The sequence below is a fragment of the Juglans microcarpa x Juglans regia genome, chromosome 4S, assembly GCF_004785595.1.
Source record: "Juglans microcarpa x Juglans regia isolate MS1-56 chromosome 4S, Jm3101_v1.0, whole genome shotgun sequence".
In the NCBI taxonomy this organism is placed as follows: domain Eukaryota; kingdom Viridiplantae; phylum Streptophyta; class Magnoliopsida; order Fagales; family Juglandaceae; genus Juglans; species Juglans microcarpa x Juglans regia.
This window is the reverse complement of record NC_054601.1, coordinates 3570823-3591520: the sequence shown is the minus strand read 5'-3', so window position 1 is coordinate 3591520 and position 20698 is coordinate 3570823. Positions and strand designations below refer to the sequence as shown.

Here is a 20698-nt window from a genome sequence, read left to right as displayed (position 1 = left end):
GTTGAGTCCACTACTAATACTCTAAGGAGGCCAGAAAATTTAGATATGATCCATTGACACTTTAGATTTCATTTACTTAATGTAACGAAACATGCTAATTAATTTACTCCAAACAAATTGTGACAAAGATTAAGGTAATATTTGTTTGGTTGGGTGATCTCAACCTATCTTAAACCAATTATGACGTAACTCACTATTTTTTTTAACTTCTCATAAAAAATTTAAACTCATATCAACTTAATTTATATATTTACACATATATCTCAATTTATTTACATTCAAATACATATGAATATTAATGAGGCTCACAAAAAATTAATATTACATATCAACTCAAATCATATAAGATCATCTTAGTATTTAAATGCAACATAAACCATTTTACTTATTAAGTATATATTTGGAAGTGGGGGAAAATCCAACAAAAGAAAAAAACGAGAGAATCACGCAAGGAATATTATGGTTGCCCAAGACTGTAACAAAAATTACTTATTTTTGCGTAATTGGAAGTGACAACAAAATTAAAATAAAAATCAAGAAAGATCGATAGAAGAGATATGATACAGTCATAAAGTATATAAATTTTATGTATTTTAAAAAAATAATATAAAATCTACCTAAAGAAATTATTTTTTTAATAATAAATTTAAATTATTTTATATAACTAAGATATGCTAAACTTGCGTAGTGTAAGAGTACTAGCATTAGATTATCCAAATGCCAGTGTTTGCAAATATTTGCATAATTTATCTTTAAAATGTCTACATTAGATTAGCCAAATGCATAATATTTTGACTTTGAGCTACAGTGATCTCCTCCCTCCGGTCATATTTGAATTAGCATTATAGACAGACCAAATAAGTATTTTATTAAAAAAAAATATTGTCCAAATTAACTCTCCTCTCTCCTCTTTCCCTCGTATTCCAAAGCCTTTCTCCCTCTCCCTCTTCTCTTCGTTTCTCTCCAATTTCTGCACATAGTCCCTCATTTCTCTCTCACTTCTCTCTAATTTCTACACATCCATCTCTCAAAGAAGAAATCGACACACATCCATCCTTCTTTCTCTTCCTCTCAGTTTCTATTCTAAGGACAACACCTTAAGCCGTCATTGCTTGGAGAACCCTCTAGTAGTTAACTCCAGCTATGAAGCTGGGTCAGTACACAAAATTGGAGGCCAAAGGGCTTACGTTAGTAGCCATCGTCATTCCAAGCTTGCAATCCTACTTGTTTCTATGATGTTTAAGTTAATTACCTACTTCACTATTTTGTTTCTATTGTGAGTCAGTACGGCATTTGTGTTTTGGTTTCCCATCTGGAGTGAATCATTGACTCGCTCTGAAGCTCGTTGATCATTCGCTCTCATTTTATGCGTCTAGATGAGAGAAGATAAGGAGAACTCATATGAAATTTATAGTCTCGTTCTTGATTTTTCTTATCTCATTTCTTTATGGTTTTTTTTTTTTGTTTATCATTAAAGTTCTTCTTTTTTTTTTTTTTTTTTTTTTGTTTGAGCTAGTGAATTTCTTGAGTTTGAGGATTCGCTTTTGGAGCTCCAACTTTTATGTCTATATATATTGGTTAAAATCAACTTAAAGTTGTTAGGTTCGGAGTGAATAATTTCCTTAGTTTTGCCTGATATAGAATTAGAAAGTAACCAATTGTATGTTGAGGAAGTAAATATGTGTAGAAAATATTGGATCTCATCTATTACTTTATATTACTCCTGAAATTTCATAAGTTTTGCTAGATATTTGCTTCTTTTTAATTATTGAAGAAAATTGTATCCAAAATAACACATTTGAAAGAAATTAGAGTGACTTTTTTAGAAACATCCTGATTTAGCATTCTTATTTTAGACACAATTAAGTGAGACTTTAATTGCCAAATCATTGATATTGTTTGAAACCATGACTCAATGTTATGTTTGGGCCAATATAGGAAAACCACAATCAAATGTCTTTGGAATCATGACCACTAAAGGTTCTTCATTAAAAAGATTATCTTAATTAGACCATGATCATTGTTTCTCCTTAGTGATTGTTTCATGCCTTAGTTTTTTGTGCAATTCCCAAACTAAGTATGGGATGATTAAGAAAGGTTGATTGAGGAAAGATGGAATGAGGTTCTGTTATGTGCATTATTGCCTTAAAAATGTTTTGAAAAAATTGTTGCAATACTTCTTTGGCTCTTGGGTTGCTTTTTATTTTTTCAGACAATGCTAATTTGGGACTGCTTGTAGAAAATATTTCAGAGTATGTTGTCTTAGCATTATTGATCCTGATATGTAGCAAAAGCAGAGCCATTAAACTTTTTGAAAGTTCTAAACTAACAATTTTATTTGTTCTGATTGTTGCAATATTTGATTGTTTTCAGGTGATTTTGAAATCATCAAGAGCATGCCTGGTGAACATTAAGCTCTGATTTTGGTGAATATTGTGGCCTTTTTCCTAGCTTAAGTTGTTTATTTGAAGCCAAATCTATAAAGGCTATCAATAGTTTGTTTATTAATCATTTCTGAGTTGTTGTTTTGAAATTTGAGTTGTTGTTGGATTATGTAATTATTTCTAGTGTGGGGTTGATATATGTCAGTGGTCTGAAATTAAATGAAGCTAGTATGTTTTGCTTGAATTGATGCTTAAATTCTGAAGCTCGTATGTTTTGCTTGAATTGGTGTAATTAGATGAAATAATTTAATTATAATTTGATTATTAATTAAGATATGAGCTATAGAATTGCAAATTATGATAAAAATAAATTAGGTAAAAAAATAATAAAAATATTAAATTAATAATATATATTTTGATTATTTTGGATAATAGATGAATAATCTAATGTGGGAGTTAGTTTTGAGTGGAATAGTTAAATACAAAATCATGTCATATTATGTAAATTTTATATTTGCATAATACAATACTAAGAGCATCTTCATTGGCCTGGCTAAATGCATCTTCAAAATTTAACCAATATCACACTTTTTTACATTTGCCTATTTTATTTAAATTCAATCCCTACATTAGATTAGTCATTCATTTTATATAATAATAAAATTTTATTTAATTAATAATTTTTTATTTAATTTATTTGTATCACATTTTATAATTCTTCCAATTTAATATTAATAATAATTACATTCAAATCATATTTTCTAAAGTCATTTAATGCTAAAAACAAAAAATATTTGATTAAACCCATCTAAATTTCTATCTAAATTTTTTAATTACAAACCAAATAATATTTTTGCTTGAAGTGAGAAATTAATATTTTAATATTTAATAAATTAATTGTGATTCTCTATTTTTGATCAACCTATAGCAGAAGTTTTTTTTATTTTAGATTTGATCAAACTAATATAGAAGTATTTTTGATATAAATTATAAGTAACTTTTCTATTTGACTAAACCAACATAGATGCTCCAAAGAGGTAAGATAGAACAAGTGACGTAGAACTAACAAAGGGAAAGAAACGGCAGAAAGTAATTATCAAAGGTAGAAGAAGGTAACAAACATCATATGATACAAAAAAAAGGCAATGGATGGGGCATGCATGGGAATGTGTAGCACCATCCATATTTATTTATTATTTTTTACAAAATCATGCATAAACGACACCTTTTTGCCTTTATGAATGTTATCTATACAGTTATTTTCCGTGCAACCTGTGCATTGACATATTTACCCTCCCCCCCCCCCCGGTTCATGCACGTTGCAACAACAAAGAATCACTCCGGCTCCTGACTGAGGTTGCGACCGCGGACTGCCACTTGTTTTTTTATAATTTTTTTTTTCTAAATTAGTGTTATCTAGTTATGAGAAATATTTAAATATACAGGTTTTTATACCAACTGATTTGATAAAATTTTATATTAATAAGATATTTGATATATCGATAAATAAATCTCGCTTATTTTTAAATTTCAAGTTATATAACTTTCTAATACATCTCAACGAAGAGATGCGATTTTGGATCAATTAGAACGGAGGAGTTGATTTATACAATTTTAAAATTTAAAATGTATAAGTTTTGAACATTTTTCTTTTTAAAAAGTGAATGAATCTAAGATTTATATTAAAAAATTTATTTTTTAATAATTATTAATTTTACTTTATTTTTTAAATGATTGAAAGTAAAATGAATTCATTAAACAAAATAATATTAATATAAGTACTACTCATCATTTTAATTTTTATTATTTTCTTATAATATAATATTAGATAATTAAAAATTATTTATTATATTTTAATTATGAATCTATTATTTAATATTATATTATAAAATGATGAAAAAAAAAATGATGTATAAATATTTTCAACAGATATATATCATTTATGTTATGTTACAACATTTGTGTTTCTCGGGCAACCGATGTAATTGGGACCCATGCCGGTGATGCGAGGGGCCACTCCGACAAGAAAGATAACGTGAACGAAGGAGGGTTATTTCAGTGAACTCGGCCCCGTGCGTAGCGTTATTCATTAGGTTAGGGCGGTAAAAGTTTGTAGGGGTAGACTGGGTGGCATTTATTTTGGTTTTTTGTTTTTTTTTTTTTCTTCAACTCTCTGAAAAGTAGTGTATAATAAAAACTTCTATTGCCATTTATCACAGGAGAACTAGTCCTCTTCGAATCTCTTCCTTCCACTACTGCTGCTTCGGGTTCTGAAACTAAAGAGAAGCCCACCTAGAGGAGAGAGAGGGCCGAAGACAGAGATAGAGAGACAAGGCTGTTGTCCGAATTCATGGATTCGTTTGTTGTGGCGGAATTTTGAGTGTGTCCTGTTCTGGTTTTGTTATTCCATTCCCTTTCAATCTCTTTCTTCTTTTTATGGGTCAAATTTCCTCTCCTTTCTTTTCTTCCTTTTGGTTTTGAAAAAGAAATTGTGTATGTTTATATATTTACCATTTTTGTTACTATAAGGTGGTGTTTGAAGAGGATTTCCATCTCTCTTTTTCAGGTTCAGATAAGTTGGGTTTTTTGTGGTAATGTTCTGGGCTGATTGGTTTCCTCGTTTTTAAAGACTATGGCCATGGATTCTTCTTTCGAGGGTAACCCCCTATTCTCTTTTATTTCTCTGTCATGTAATCAATATTTTTTTGATAGGAAAAAGAAGAATATTGTTTTTGGTTTTATGGAAGAAGTTTTTTTTTTTTTTTTTAATTAAATTATTTCTGAGCTATGATTCTTCGGGATTGTTTTTTTTTGTAAGCTGTAACGTCTTGGTCATTGAACGTCTGGTTTCCATTTTTTTTTTTTTTTTTTTTTTTTTATCGAGGTGCTGAAGGTCAAATCTTTGGGAGGATTTGTGATTGTCCTTTTTTCGATTTTTTTTTTCCTTCGCAACCTGCGTGAATCGTCTCAGATTTCAGAAATATTGTGCCGTTTGTGATTTTTTAAAGTTTCTGAATTTCCATGTTTATCAATAAATTTTGTTCGGCTCTATTCTTGGATGATTTTGGTGTATATAGATGGCATTCTACATGATGGTTAGGAATTTTGTTTGGAAACTGTTTTGTGGTGAAAGAATAATTTGTGTAGCTGCATCTTACCTGATCATACATAATGCCAGTGGTTTCTTTTCTCTGTATGTTATTTATCGTTGCATTATGCGGGGGCACCTCTTATTACCAAATAAGAAAAGCTTATATATATTATGCTTGTGTACTTTGTATGTGTGGCACGCTACCACATTGAGAAATCCATTTGCCACCCCGTAGTCATGTATAGAGCCAGATTAATTTCAAAGTCAAATGAATCCCCCCCTCTCCCTCCCTCAATCTCATAACTAGTCCCGGTTTGATGGGCTCTTACCAAGTTACATGCAAATGAAATATAAAAACTCAAATGTATATTTGATGTAGTTAGGCGGTCTTTCTTAATGAGAGTCAAGTCAACCCTTTGATAATTTATTTTGATACATCCCTTAGACATTCTATTTTCTTTTTAAGATTTCTTAATGGTCCAAGAGGATAAAAAGATAATTGACACTGAGATTCTCTAATCACTCTTCGTAATCGTCTGGTAATAGATATTAGTTGACTGCAATTTGGGTGCATTATGAGATGGTTGATTACGTATTCTTCCGCAAGATCTCATTGTTCTTTTGATGATGTTGTTGACGCGTTCTAGATCCATGAATAACATCATCCTTCCTAAAATAAGGCTGTGGGAATATCGATAATTTTAAGGTTCTGATGCAAGGAACTCTCTTTTAATTTTTCCTTCCGTTCTTTGTGTTTTATTTGTTTAAGCTTGATTTTATTAACCTGTTCAAGTACTTAACTTTCTTGATTTCTTTCCCTCCTGTTCCTAGTTTCTATACACTAATATTTGTTTTCCTTTTCCTCGATGTTAGGAGCCATCCTTGATCCATCAAAATGCAGTAAGTTGAGTATCGAGGAAAAGAGGGAACTAGTATATGAAATATCGAAGTGGTCACATGGTGCCCCTGAAATACTGCAGTCATGGAGCCGACAGGAGATTTTACAAATCCTGTGTGCAGAGATGGGAAAAGAAAGGAAATATACTGGCTTGACGAAGTTGAAAATCATAGAGAACCTTTTGAAAATTGTATCTGAAAAGAAATTAGGGGGGCACACAGCTGTAATTGATCTTGAACAACCGTCTTCCCCTGCACTTGGCCAAAGAACTATCAAAAGGCAGAGGAAAACTGAGCACCCTTCTCGACTAGCTGCTCCAGCACATAATCTTTCTCACAATAATGGGGGCACCGATCTAGGTAATACTATATATTGCAAAAACTCAGCTTGCAGAGCTACCTTAGATCGAGTAGATGACTTTTGCAAAAGATGTTCATGTTGCATCTGCTATCAGTACGATGACAACAAGGATCCAAGCCTGTGGTTGATTTGCAGCTCAGACCCTCCATTTCAACGTAATTCATGTGGCATGTCCTGCCATCTGGAGTGTGCTCTAAAACTTGAAAGATCTGGCATTTCTAAAGGACAGTGTGCTGGACTTGATGGGAGCTTTTACTGTGTATCTTGTGGGAAAATGAATAATTTGCTTGGGTAAATATTTCCACTGGATCATTATATATATATATATATATATATATATATATATATATATATTCCTCTTTGCTGAGTTGTGCTTCTGTTTAAGATTTTTTATTTTACGTTTATTGAAGTTATCTTACCCAGCATAAGTCCATCTTTAAGAATATTGACAATGAACGTAAGTATATGTTCTTTAGCATTTTTTATTTGCAAGCGATACATTCAAAGTTAAAGATTTACTGAGTAACTTGGTTCATGAGTTATTACTTATACAGAAGAAAAACATGGTTTATGCATTCTGTATGTTGCTGTCATTGCCTTATCATCATCAGGTGGTTGAAATGTTTTAGTACGTTTTGTTGGTGCCAGTTCATGTGTTATGATCTTTCTCTAGTGGGGGTATAAACATTTCTCTCTCTCTCTCTCTCTCTCAGCAATTTACTCTTGGCATTAATTTTGTAACCTTGTGGATTGGTTATTCTCTGCTCTTTGTACTCTCTATCATCAGAATGATCTTTCAATAACCATTTTTGGATATAACTTAATACTTTAGTTGATTTTATCTGGTATGGGAGGTCTGATCAAGGGGGAATTGGGTGGCAATAGAAGTAGCACAAAGTGTCTAATATGAATATCTATCTACATAGAGGAAGAACCTGGTGTTAGCGCAGGGGTGGAGAACTTGGATCTCACAACTCTTTAGTTTTTGAATTTCATCTCCTTTGTGTATTCATCGACTGATTTTATGTGTTTATGAATGATTTTTTTTCATTGTTTTTGTTGTCCTCCTGTGGTCTGGGGTGACACCCCTTTCTTTTAGGCGTCTCTTTAACAAGTCTTACACATCTGGATAATATAATGTTATTTTAAGAATGCAATTCAACATGCATTAGTGACACATGTATAGAAATAATTATGAACAAACAACAGTGAGAGTTTTCAAGCCATTCTAGGATTGGATATAGAGTTGAAATTGATTGTTTCATGTCAAAATGTTGATTGTTAATCGTCCAGGAGTTCAATTCCTTTGTGCTTGGTATAGGTCATTGGGTTTTTCTGACGACTAGAATGAGAATGGTTAGGTGAAAGTGATGCTGTAATTTTCTTCCTGTTGAGTAGTTATCCACATGTCTCAGATTTTGATTCAAGTAGGTTTATTATTCTCTTCTCGAGGAAGTGGATGATCACCAATGCTGAGTTATCTTTGATGTACATTCCTACTCAAGCTAAGCCTGTTTTTATCTATTTTCTTATCTTTTCCGAGTTTTGTTCTTACTCCTGAAGTTTTAGAATTAGATAGGTCAGACTAATGAGAACCTACATTGTTCAGGCTCTCTCTTTGCATTTTATGATCCATTTGGAAAGCGTGAAACAGAAGGTTTGGGAGGATTTTGGAAGTAGAGTGATATAGCCTTTGTTAGGTTGTTACCTATCAAAATGATAGGTTTTGTAGCCTTTGTTAGATTTTCAACTGTCGTCTTTTGGAATGTGTCAGCGCCCTCATTTTGGACTTTTGTGAACTGTGATCCTATGTTCCTCTACATACTTTATTACCACCTTTGTTGAGTTACAAACCTTCACTTGTGATATTCAAGATCTGATGATATTCTTTTAAGAAAACAATTTCTCACCCTCTCTTAAGAAGTATAAATGTGATTTTAGAGTAGTAACATACTTTTGCACCCTTAACTAAATTATGCTAATCTTATTATCTATATTTCAGTTTGTTCTTAATCCAATTGTGCCATTGAATGTTTTGTGAACTGGGTCTATCGGAAGTAACTTTCTAATGTAATATTAGCAAATTGAATTATTTTTTACAAGTACGAATAAAATTAGCACATTGAATCCTTTCATGTAAAAATTTCATATGGAATGCTAACCATGTGTCTGGATTGAACTTCTAAAAGCAAGCACATTATATGAAATGTGCAGTATTGTTCCCTTCATGAGGCTTCTATTCATAAATATAACATACTTAAAGTCAGGTTTGATTGGGATTGATTTCGTAATGCATGTGTGTAGATGCTGGAGAAAACAACTGATGACAGCAAGGGATACGAGACGTGTTGACATACTGTGTTATCGTGTGTCCTTAAGCAAAAAGCTTTTAAAGGGGACTGAAAAGTATCGTAAGCTTTATGAAATCGTGGATGAAGCTGTTAAGAAGCTTGAGGCTGACGTGGGCCCTTTAACTGGATTACCTGTAAAGATGGGTAGGGGTATTGTCAACAGACTTTCTTCAGGACCAGAGGTCCAGAAACTGTGTGCCTTGGCTGTGGAGTCACTGGATTCCTTGCAATCCAATACATTTTTGCATCCATTGTCTGATCCTGTGATTCAAGGTAATCTTTTTTTATGTGCTGTCTCAGCAAAACCACCACAAATTGGTTTTTTTTTTTTTTTTATCCGGAAACATGATGATCATGCACACAGTTACATATTCCCAGTAATCGTCGGATTTTTTTCTTGTTTTATTTTTTGCATTTTTAAAATTTGAGTTTGGGTTGTTTGGTTTGCTTGTTGCAAACATTGTACTTAACTTCTGCAGGAAGTATTAGCTTTATGATGTGTTTTGGATTATTGAGGACTGAGGAAAGTAGTGACAATACTTCTGTTTTATGCCCTTCGTCGTCTACAGATTCAAATATGATTGCTCCCAATATTGTCAGATTTCTAGATGTCCATGCAACATGCCTCACTGTGATTTTGGGTTCAGAAGATTCTTTGCCAGAAGATCTTGTTGGGTATAACTTATGGCATCGAAAGGCTCATGATATGGATTATCCTTCAGAACCTACTCGTAAACTTGTTGCTCCCAATACAAGGTTTGCCATCACAGGACTAACTCCAGCTACAGAGTATTGTTTCAAAGTTGTTTCAGTAAATGGTGCGAGAAATTTGGGTATGTGTGAAGTTTGTCTGTCAACCGGCAGTGCTGATGATGAAGTCCTAAACAGCTTTGTAACAGAAAGAAGTCAAAGCCCAGCTACCAACTGTAGTAGCCTTTCAAATCCTTCCTCGGTGGAAGATGAAACTAATAACATTACTCCTTACAGTGACCTGGCTGATAAAGCAGACAATTATCTTACTTATAGCAAGGATAAAGATAAATTTATTTTGGCAAAAGGATGTGATGATGCTCTGAACTGCAGTGATATGGGTGAAGGAACTCCAAGGGATTTGGTTTCAGTTTTGGATGAAGAGCGTGCTATGCTGACAGTTGACTCTGCGCCCAATTCTGATGTCACAAGGATTGAGAACAAGAACTCGCAAAGCCAAATTATTGAGGACATGAGCACTGATGATGGGTCAAATTCTCCAGTTCGAAAAGGAATGGAATGTGTGGTGTTTGTTAGTAATTCAGAAGCTGGCTTGCCCATTACTCCATGCAAGTTGGAAGTGCTTAAGGATGGGTTAGGAAGGAATGGGAGATCCAAATCCTGCTGTAAGGATCTGGAAAATGGGATTGGGAAAGGAGAGGAACCCCAAGATGGTAGCACATCGAAAAAGAAAAGTATGGAAATGCAGGCTGAGGAATGTGCCGCAAATGGTACTTCAGACAGGGATTTTGAGTATTGTGTGAAAGTAATCAGATGGTTAGAGTGTAAGGGTCACATCGAGAAGAATTTCAGGCAGAAATTCCTGACTTGGTATAGCTTGAGGGCAAACTCACAAGAGGTAAGGATTGTGAAGATTTTTGTTGATACTTTTCATGAAGATCCAGCTTGTCTTGCAGAGCAGCTGGTGGACACCTTTTCAGAAAGTGTTTCAAATAAGAGATCATCTGTGGTGCCAGCAGGATTTTGCATGAAGCTTTGGCATTGACCATCATGTAATGAGTGATCTGCTATTAGATGAATCTACTTTTGAATGCAGGCCCCATCAGGGTTCGTACTGTATCTATAATTCTTTATACCCCGTATCATTCATCATTTATACTTGACATCATGATCACCATTATGCCATTCTTATGATGATGTAAGGAGCTTAGTGCTCGATCCATTTTATAATACACCCTCTATCACAACATTAATGATATTATTCCATTTATGTCATTTGATTTGCTTCAACTGCTTATGAATGTGGAGGTATTTGTACAATTTGGTTGAACGACTTGACAACAATAATAGATCATTGGGTTGGCGAAAAGTGGGGAACATGAACGATCTTCGATTCCTCCAAACCTAAGATATTATAGCAGTAGCAGTTACAATATGGTATTAATTTTCTTCTCCCAGAAATTCTTTTTTGTTCTCGAATTCAATTACGTATATATTATATTTGCATGTCTAAACTTATACGCCCTCGTTCTAATTGATAGACGCAACTCATGATGTTTCGCCATGGAAACTTCATTCCAATGCTCCATGCTGTTGATCTCAAGGCCTCATTCATGTTTGGGAGACAGACATGCAGCTCTTATATATATATATATATATATATATATATATATGGGGTGCCAATTACTTATAATCAATGAGATGAAAAGCAAAAAAAGCTCATGAATTAATTTATCACTCATCAATTGCATATATACATAATAATCCAATCCAAGGAATTAATCTAAATTGAAAGATCAGTTAATCAAGGGGATAATCTAAAGGTCATAATATTATATTATAATTACCGTTACTAATAAATACGACCAAGTGGTCAAGATTATTCGATTGTTGATTAACAATCATAAGTTGCTAATTAAGCAATTACTTAACTGTTAATTCAACGCGTGCGTGGACAATGACAAACATATTTTTTTGTTTTAAATGGGCAAATGATGTATTTGATAACATCGATTGCGGAAACTCCCAGTTATTATAGTGCATGGGGTATAAGAGACTCGATCGAGAGTGCTCATTCATGTTGTACGTGGATTATTGTGGGAGGGAGGCCGGTGGGTTGTCGGGAAATTAACTCCAACTTCTAGTACTGCCTAGCTAATGATATATAATCACGTACGATTCATGCAGTAGTAGCAGTAGTACTAGTCTGGCCTGTTTAAAAGTCATCCATCTTTATATATATATCTCATTTAACTTCCCAACCACTTCGCGGTCCTTAAAGAGATTAAATTTCCTGCACTTGTACATGATCGGTAACAGGAAATGCTGGCAACTTTTGGGACCATTTGCTCAACAGTACCCCCCAAGTAATTTACTCCCACCTGGCCATGCAGTACTTGAGTGTTTTTGTCGTATAAGGATGCCTGCCTAGCTAAAATGTTGGAATACATGCATGCAAGCCCCTTCATTTCTTAAAGCTAGCGCTACATTTTTAACGCATCATGCATGTGATCGCGGCTAGCTAGCTCTCTGTGTCTGTCTTTTTAATCCCGTCATGTGATCAGATCTCTACTTTTTCGCAAGTTCAAGCTCAGTGATTATTAATTACTATGGTCCGCACACGTCGATTAAAGTGTTCTACGTACGGATCACAAATAAACCGGATAGGGATATATGATAGATCATAGTCATTTTAATATATTGAAGTTTTGATTCATCCATATATATATATATACGTGGCTTTTATGACATGCATGCATGCAAATTTCTTGGCCTATATGATATGTAGCGATTCAGTGTAATTAAGGTGTGTGATCAAGGATAAGGGATCAACCATTAATATGAAAATTTAAGAAAAATTGAATTGATCACCTGAAAATATAGAATTTTCTTTTAATAACGCTATGTTTATTGATGGCAAAATATCGAAAATATCATGACTTTATAAAGGCTAGATCATAAAATCTAACTCTAAGCCGAACGATATAATGATACCAAAATGACATTAAATAAAACAAAAATATGCTAGAAATGCGTGACGACTAAAAAATAATCCTAAAATTGCTGATGCATGTCTGGTTCTGGTTTGACCAATATATATATATATATATATGTAACTTTGACCAATATCCTGATCTTTGATCAATCCAAAAACTACCATGATGCATGCATTCGGTTCGACCCAGAAACATCGACGAAGATTCGACATCAATGTTCTTTGTGCATGACCTTCTAAAACTATATATAGTTCGAATCTAGAGTGTACGTAATTGTCCATCATCTCGTGTGTGTCCAAAACATGTAGAAAAAAATAACGCTTGCGACTTAAAATTATGACCATGAATCGCTAGACAGGCACAGCCCATGACTTTCTGCTGTGGCAAAACTCCAAAAGTACGCATGATCAGTGCCCGCTAGCTTGCTCAGGAAAAAAAAAACAAAATAAAAAACATGACCAGTGCCTTCTCTCAATGTAAGTTAAAGTAACGTGTTGTTAATTTATCAGTCCCTCTAAAGATTCCATTCCACCCCCAACAGAACCTTTTTTCGGTGTACTTTTAAGGCAGATGTGATCTCAAATAATTTATAAATGATAGTGAAAAATAGTATTATATAATAAAAAAAAAAATAGTGAATAATTTAGAAATAATAATAAATAATTTATGAATAGTATTAATTATTTTTCCTCCCATATCTCTCTTTAAAATCGAGTAGAGATATAAAATAAGAGAGTAGAAAAATAAACTTGCCGATCGCTCGTGAAGACGGAGAAACATCACTTTCTGGCTTTACTGTGAACAGTACTGAACAGTATTTTTAATGGAAAAAGGTGACATAATCACATGCTCGTTTAATGGTTCTTGGTAGGCTGGAAAACATCCCTTTCCGAGGTTAATTCAGCTGTGCAAACCTTGTAAACTTCAAATGTTGTTGCCTGTTGGCTTCAAACACTCTGCCGTACGCTATCCAAGAGAATACTGATTAGGGACGGATGAGAATGAAAAATGATAAACATGAGCACGTCATTTTTCACAATATTTTATATAATAATAATTTTAAATAAAAAATATTATTATAAAAATAATATCATTTTTTAAAAATATTCTTATTTTACAACGTATATTGTAAAATGTATCGTATATATCATTATTCAATGAGAATCCAATCGTCATGTGGCTCTCAGATATATGGCTGAATGAAAAATAGTTTCTAATTATCTAAGGTGATGAGAGCACGCGGTACCGGCTTTAGTCCTGCCTTTTATGCTTTGAAATCTTTGATTAAACATACATAGAACTACTCCAAATCGTAATTGGATCGAGGCAGCTTCCCCCAACAAATGGCTACTAGCTAGCGTTAAATAATCTAACACTCTGCTTTAATAATATCTTACTTATAAAATACCACTTATTCTAAAAATTCAAATTAATATAAATAAATAAAATTTATTATTTAAAATTGACTCAGCCAATGCCAAGGTAGCCACATGTCTTTCAACTGTTGAAGGATCGATGCAGGCCCCATACCTGCTACCAGGGGGCAATATTCATGATCAAAAACAGGAATAAATTAGGAAATGTGATCAAGGTCGTCTAAACAGCATGAGTATTCCAAAAGACATAAGGGTTAATGAAACGTGAACAAATAACAGTAGTAGTGTTTTTAATTAGAGGCTGGTGGCCGCGGGAGCGTTAACCTACAATGTCGTGACAAAATGTTTGGAATGGAAGGTCAATCATGATTACGTGCCAGAACCATCAAAAGTTGTCAATTATCATCTACATGATAACGTGGCGCTTATGGAGTAGATGGCTGAATATAATCTCTTCATTTGCCCAGCAAAAATAAATAAAAAATGAAGATCTAATGGCGCAAGATGAATGCACAACATATATACTTGGCAATAATTAAGTTGGCATAGAGACTTTTTGATGCCGGACATAATAATGATTTATTCTGTAAGTTAGTTTTAACAAATGATCAATATAAAAAAGATAAGAGATTTTCTCAAAGCACATAGAAAACTTTGAATAATATTGATTAATAGTAAAATTCGATTTATTTTATGAAACCCATAAATCTGGCTTAAATACTTACAAAATTCGAAATTATGAAGATTTTTTTAAAAATAAAAAAATCTAAATTATTGTATGAGAAATTAATACATAAATAAGCAAGAATCTTATAAAAAAAATTTGGTCAAAATTAGAATCAAAATCATTTCAAAACTTGAAACTAAATATTTACTAACAAAGTAATAATGATCAGAAATATATAATTTGAAGGAAAATAACTAATATTATCTTTAATCTAAGGAAGATATTAAGCTTTCCTTTTATATTTATACAGATTTATCTTCTTAAAACAATACTTCCAATGTAATTAACGTAAAATCTATACCTAAATACCTCGTATCAATTTGGGTTTTTCTTCGATTAATCGATCGCCTAGGTTTGTACCTCAGTTTTAGACTTGGTTAGCTTTGACTCTGGCCGAAGTGACAACTTACATGTAACCGTATCACGTACATTGATATTTTTAATAGGCTTTGCTCATAATGTTGGTAAAATCCGTACCATAGCTAGCTAGCTAGCTGAATCTGATACTCCTCTTCATGAGTAGGCCGGGGTTAGAACAATTAAGTTTGAAAAAAAAAAAAAAAAAAGGTGAATTTAATGATCGGTAGGGTTAAATATTAACTCGATCGTAACAAGTAGTGGGGACATGTAATTGCAACGTATTTGGTGTAAATTAATCTCTAAGATCCATACATGCTTTATGTAATTGTAGCAATATTACAAAATTGAATTTCTCGTTTGACAGCCAAAGCACAGCCTTTTGAATTAGTTTTTATGATCGATCGGGATCATGTATTGGACCTGCATGGATAAGAGGGGAGGAGCTGGATTGAAATGGTTTATTCAACTACCTTTTCACCCCCCATGCATGCACCAGATCATGAGTACTGCAACCCACTGCCGGCCGGAGCTAGCCAATCTTTTTTTTATCTTTCACATGATCAAATTCTACATTTTTTTTTTCTTCTTCTTAAAAAGCCCTAATTATAATTATTTTTTAAATTTAAAAGTTTTAAAAATAAAACAAATCATTATAATGACCATGAGGGTTGTCCACGTACATGGCCATTACGAGGGTGGCCTAGGTGGAGCGACCGCCTGTGGCAGTTGGGATGGTTGGAGTGTTTTTTTAAATGTCTTTTGGTGGTAGACCACCCATGCCAAGGCATTTCAGTTTGCTTTTTAAATAAATATTTTTGAAAAAAATAAATAATAAATATTATAAGAGTTTACTACTAAATAATAATAATGATCTCTTTTATTTTTCGAGGAACAATTCGATCCTTAACTCTCATAAAATGAAACGAACTAACTAAAGAATATTTGAGAATAAGTACGTATTGTATTAGGTTTCGTTTGGATGGAAAAAATGTTTTATCTCGTATTATGTTATTATTATAATTTTCTTAAATTTTCATATAGAATATAATAAAAAAATTTAATTTTTTTAATTTTTGAAATAATAATAATATTAAAAAATAATATTTTATTTAATTTTTAATTTTGATACGATTAATTCATCTCATCTTTAACTTATTGTCGAAACCACACCTTAATTAAGCATCTGATCATTTCACCAACCAACCAAAAAATCCTTAAATATATGTCATTTGCTTGGAGGAAAAAAGCATTTTAAGTGCTTCTATTCAATTCCCCATCCTATACACAAACGCAGCTTTCGCTCCTCTCCAACTCCAACACCAAAAAAACACCTTGTACCAATAACATCACGAAAATCCTTTTGACTCTGCTACCTGACTCTTCCTCTCGAGTTTATGTCTGTTTGTCTCAGAGGATTTTGTTCCTAGTTTCTATCCTGTTTCAGCTGGAGATATCGTTGTCTTTCCCTGTCTTTTTTTTTCTGTGCTCCGCATGAAATATAGTTCGGACTCGAGAGTTTTAGCGCGATGAAATATATTCGGACCAACAGCTTGAAGCGGCTCTTCTCTTTGAAACGACGCAGTTTTGAGGGTGAAATTCCAAACCCAGATGGCTCTATCCTAGAACACACCAAAGATATCTTCAGGAATGTTGCAGTACCAGAACCTCATCAGAGACCCACTTGGAAATGCTTCTCCTATGGAGAAATCTTCGACGCCACCAATGGTTTTAGCCCAGGTTTTTGCTACATAGTCTTTTGGAAAAGCAACGTCATAGCTCGTATTAATCTATACCATTTTATTTGTTTGGTTTTTTTTACTTGAAATTCGTGTTTTCTCATGCCCGCGTCAGAGAATCTAGTTGGCCGAGGAGGCTATGCAGAGGTATACAGAGGAACTCTGGGAGACGGTGAAGAAATTGCAGTGAAGAGGCTTACAAATGCTTCTTCTGATGAGAGAAAAGAGAAGGAGTTCTTGACAGAGATTGGAACCATTGGTCATGCGCGCCACCCAAATGTACTCTCTCTCTTAGGCTGTTGTATCGACAATGGGCTTTACCTCATTTTCCACTTCTCCTCAAACGGCTCAGTTGCTGCTCTTCTACATGGTATGATTACCTCAAGAAAAAATTTTCTTTGATTTTTTTCTTCTTTTTGATGGTTGCTTTCGAAATCCTTGTTGTAGACACGAATTTGCAGCCGTTAGATTGGAAAACAAGGCATAAGATAGCCATTGGGACGGCTAGGGGGCTCCATTACTTGCACAAGGGCTGCCAAAGAAGAATAATTCACCGGGACATCAAAGCCTCCAACGTTTTATTAACTGCAGATTTTGAACCACAGGTATATATGCATTTAGTACTATACTCTGCTTTTGCCTTCCATCCTTTTGTTTTCGATGTTAGTGAATAGTGCTTTCTTCTTTGTTGCAGATATCTGATTTTGGACTAGCAAAATGGCTTCCATCTCAATGGTCTCACCATTCAATTGGTCCAATAGAAGGGACATTTGGGTAAACCAGACAAAACTTTGGCAAACTGATCTTTGAGTCAGCACTTGGAGTATATGATTTTACATGCATAATGTTATGTTTTCCGTGCAGGCACTTAGCTCCTGAGTACTATTTGCATGGGATTGTGGATGAGAAAACGGATGTGTTTGCTTTTGGAGTTCTTCTTTTGGAGATAATCTCAGGCAGAAAACCGGTGGATGGCTCTCACCAAAGCTTGCACGGCTGGGTAATAACAGCCAGCAAACCTTTTTAAAATTTGTCACTGACTCAAGACTAAGTAGAGAGATCTAATATTGAGTTAATGTTAATTTTTCTTCACTTTTTTATTGTTGTTTGGAATTTCAATAGGCCAAACCAATACTGAACCAAGGAGAGACTGAAAAGTTAATAGATTCAAGGCTTGGAGGGGCCTATGATGTAACGCAGCTGAAAAGGCTAGCCTTTGCAGCCTCACTTTGCATCCGCTCATCTTCAATGTGGCGCCCAACTATGAGTGAGGTAACTAACTATGCTCCTCCTTGATTGAATACCACATACTATTAAGGTATTTGGGTGCTCAGAGAATTGGTTTCACTCTCAGATAAATAAGACAGTCGTTTTTTTTTTCAAATAAAATTGCAGTACCACTGCAACGATGATAATAACCTTTGAAAAAGACCAAATGGACTTAATTTATTTTTTGCTTTCTCAGATATTAGTATAAGCTTGTGAGATTGAGTCTTCTGACAGATAGTCTTAGATGTGTGATATATTCCTTTTCATTGGGTCGTTTACATCAACAATGCCCCAAAATTCTCACTGAAGTTATTTCTTAATAGAGGATCCTTATGTCATACTTTGTATCGTGTTCATGGATCAAATAATGACCTTTTAGTTGACTAGCCAAGTGATTACATATTAATATCATAAAATGACTCAAGATAATATTATATTCAGCTTTCACCTATCAAATTGTGGTGGTTTTCCTGTGATGACTACGCACATCCTTTTCACTAGCGAGGACAAATGTGGAACTTAGATTAGGGTATTTACCTCTCTTCCCTTTTTTTTAATATTATAGTTTTTTTCCAATCTAGATGGTTTTATTAGATGTTCCATCCTACCTAACCTAAATCTGTATGCTAAGACCTAAAACAGAGTCACAGACAATACATGGCACACCCATGTGAGGACTAGGATAAATTAATGTACATATGATTGTGAAGGTGGGTCTTGTTTTGGCTCATTATTGAAACAGATGGTTTTGATATAAATTATGTCAACTTAAATGGTCATTTCCCTAAATGTTGTTGCCATTATATGTTTGAAAGAATGCAATTTCTGATTAATCATAGCAACTGCTGTGGAAGTCACGACCATTTCTAGATCTTTACAGCTACAACCCAAAATACTTTCATATTAACGTGTTGTGAGCATCGTGTCAAATCCAATAAAACAGGCCAAGGTACTAGAATAAATGCGGGACGTCCATTCCCCAACAAAGTGCTGAAAGAAACATAAAAAAGTGTTGAGCTTGTGGGCCACATATTTCTTGTAATGGTTTTACATGCAATAAGTACTGAATATGTGCAGCTCCAACATTTTGTATCCGCATATTATCCTTAGGGTGGAATAATTATTATTAATAATTGTTATATATTTATCAAATTCCATGTTTGTGATCTTTATCCAAATGGGTAGGTAATGGAGGTAATGGAGGATGGAGAGGTGGACAAAGAGAAGTGGAAGATGCAGGAGGAAGAAGAACCGGAGGAGTTCTGGGGATTTGAGGATCTAGAATCTGAATGTGACAGTTCCTTCTCTTCTCCACATGACTCGCGTGAACAGAAAGTTATTAGATCACTTGGAGATCTGGAACTTGATGAAAATCTATTTGTCACTTTTGTTGACATGTAATCATACAGTTTATGTACTTTGTAATTAAAGGGTAATGATATTCGTCAACTTTTCAACTATCATCATTTTATAATCTTTTGATGTATCGTCAAATGATTAGAAAATCATTTATTATTTTTCACCTATTTATTGATCATTTGATGACACATCAAAAAATGACAAATGAATGATAGTTTAAAAAATGACCAATAATATTTTTCATAATTAAAATGCATGTGGAAATGTAGGGTTTGTAGTATCCTCCAGTCCCACCCAATCAATTATCTATATGACAAATTGCTTTTGTGAGTAATCGAGTAAGAATTTCCAACTGAAAAATCAAACAATTAGAGAAGTCAAATTTATGGGGGAGGGGGAGGGGGGAAAAATTTACATTTTTAAGTACAAAACTAGGCTAATTTCCTTGAGTTAGAGGAGGTGAATTTCACTGAGGAAATATTGTATGTAACGAGCATGTCATTTAAGGTCCCGTTTAGAACTTAGACTGAATTGAAATTGAGTGTAATTTTAAATTGAGTTTAATATCTAAACATCAAATTTTTAAATTACTAAACTCATCTAAACTTAAAACTTCTTTACACATGAAATCTACAATATTTTTCAACTCAACATCTTTTTACACGTAGGATCTATAATTTTTTTTAACTTTACATAAATATATCTAAACACATTTAAATTTATTTTAAATAAATTTTATAAAACTTATTCTATTATTTTAATTCATTATTGTTATGGGAGATGGGGGAAGTCCGCAAAGCAGCAGCTGTTAGGTGACCGGGATGGATGCTGATTGCTGACAAGGCTTTCTCAACCAACAAGATAATTGAGTACTTGCCTCAATTAATAAACATGTGGCTCTAAGCCTCTAACACATACTGAAATTAATGCACGTTCACAGCCATTACAGACAAAGATTTCCTGCCACATATACAATTATATATATATTTATATATATTTAATGATGCCTTAATTGAGAAAATAATTAAGAAGTGGCAGGTGATGAACAGGTAAGACTTTTCTTTTGGACGGCTAATGTGT

The 20698-nt window shown here is 33.6% G+C and overlaps 2 protein-coding genes across 6 annotated transcripts; both read left to right on the top strand.

Moving 5' to 3' along the window:
- The first annotated feature begins 4540 nt into the window (after window positions 1–4540).
- Window positions 4541–11085, top strand: LOC121262848 (VIN3-like protein 2). 5 transcript variants are annotated; one of them, XM_041165501.1, is made up of 5 exons: window positions 4541–4764; window positions 4951–5041; window positions 6349–7024; window positions 9038–9357; window positions 9564–11085. In XM_041165501.1, exons 2-5 carry the CDS (start codon window positions 5017–5019, stop codon window positions 10838–10840), a joined length of 2298 nt encoding a protein of 765 aa, XP_041021435.1. In that variant the 5' UTR covers window positions 4541–4764; window positions 4951–5016; the 3' UTR covers window positions 10841–11085. The 5 variants fall into 5 exon arrangements, with proteins under 5 accessions (XP_041021435.1, XP_041021438.1, XP_041021436.1 ...); XM_041165504.1 differs by having other exon boundaries at window positions 4545–4764; window positions 9654–11085; XM_041165502.1 differs by having other exon boundaries at window positions 4557–4779.
- A 5370-nt stretch (window positions 11086–16455) lies between these two features.
- LOC121262978 (probable receptor-like serine/threonine-protein kinase At5g57670) lies at window positions 16456–19719 on the top strand. Its single transcript, XM_041165712.1, has 7 exons — window positions 16456–16991; window positions 17106–17360; window positions 17438–17595; window positions 17685–17764; window positions 17855–17990; window positions 18113–18262; window positions 19445–19719. Exons 1-7 carry the CDS (start codon window positions 16781–16783, stop codon window positions 19658–19660), a joined length of 1206 nt encoding a protein of 401 aa, XP_041021646.1. The 5' UTR covers window positions 16456–16780; the 3' UTR covers window positions 19661–19719.
- The last annotated feature ends 979 nt before the right edge of the window (window positions 19720–20698 follow it).

Bases quoted from the DNA above. Each gene is read 5' to 3' on its own strand.
- LOC121262848 (XM_041165501.1), top strand. From the start codon at position 5,017: ATGGCCATGGATTCTTCTTTCGAGG. The intron at 5,042-6,348 runs GTAACCCCCTAT...CCTCGATGTTAG, and splicing joins CATGGATTCTTCTTTCGAGG to GAGCCATCCTTGATCCATCA. The intron at 9,358-9,563 runs GTAATCTTTTTT...TAACTTCTGCAG, and splicing joins GTCTGATCCTGTGATTCAAG to GAAGTATTAGCTTTATGATG.
- LOC121262978 (XM_041165712.1), top strand. From the start codon at position 16,781: ATGAAATATATTCGGACCAACAGCTTGAAGCGGCTCTTCTCTTTGAAA. The intron at 17,765-17,854 runs GTAAACCAGACA...TTTTCCGTGCAG, and splicing joins CCAATAGAAGGGACATTTGG to GCACTTAGCTCCTGAGTACT. The intron at 18,263-19,444 runs GTAACTAACTAT...CCAAATGGGTAG, and splicing joins GGCGCCCAACTATGAGTGAG to GTAATGGAGGTAATGGAGGA.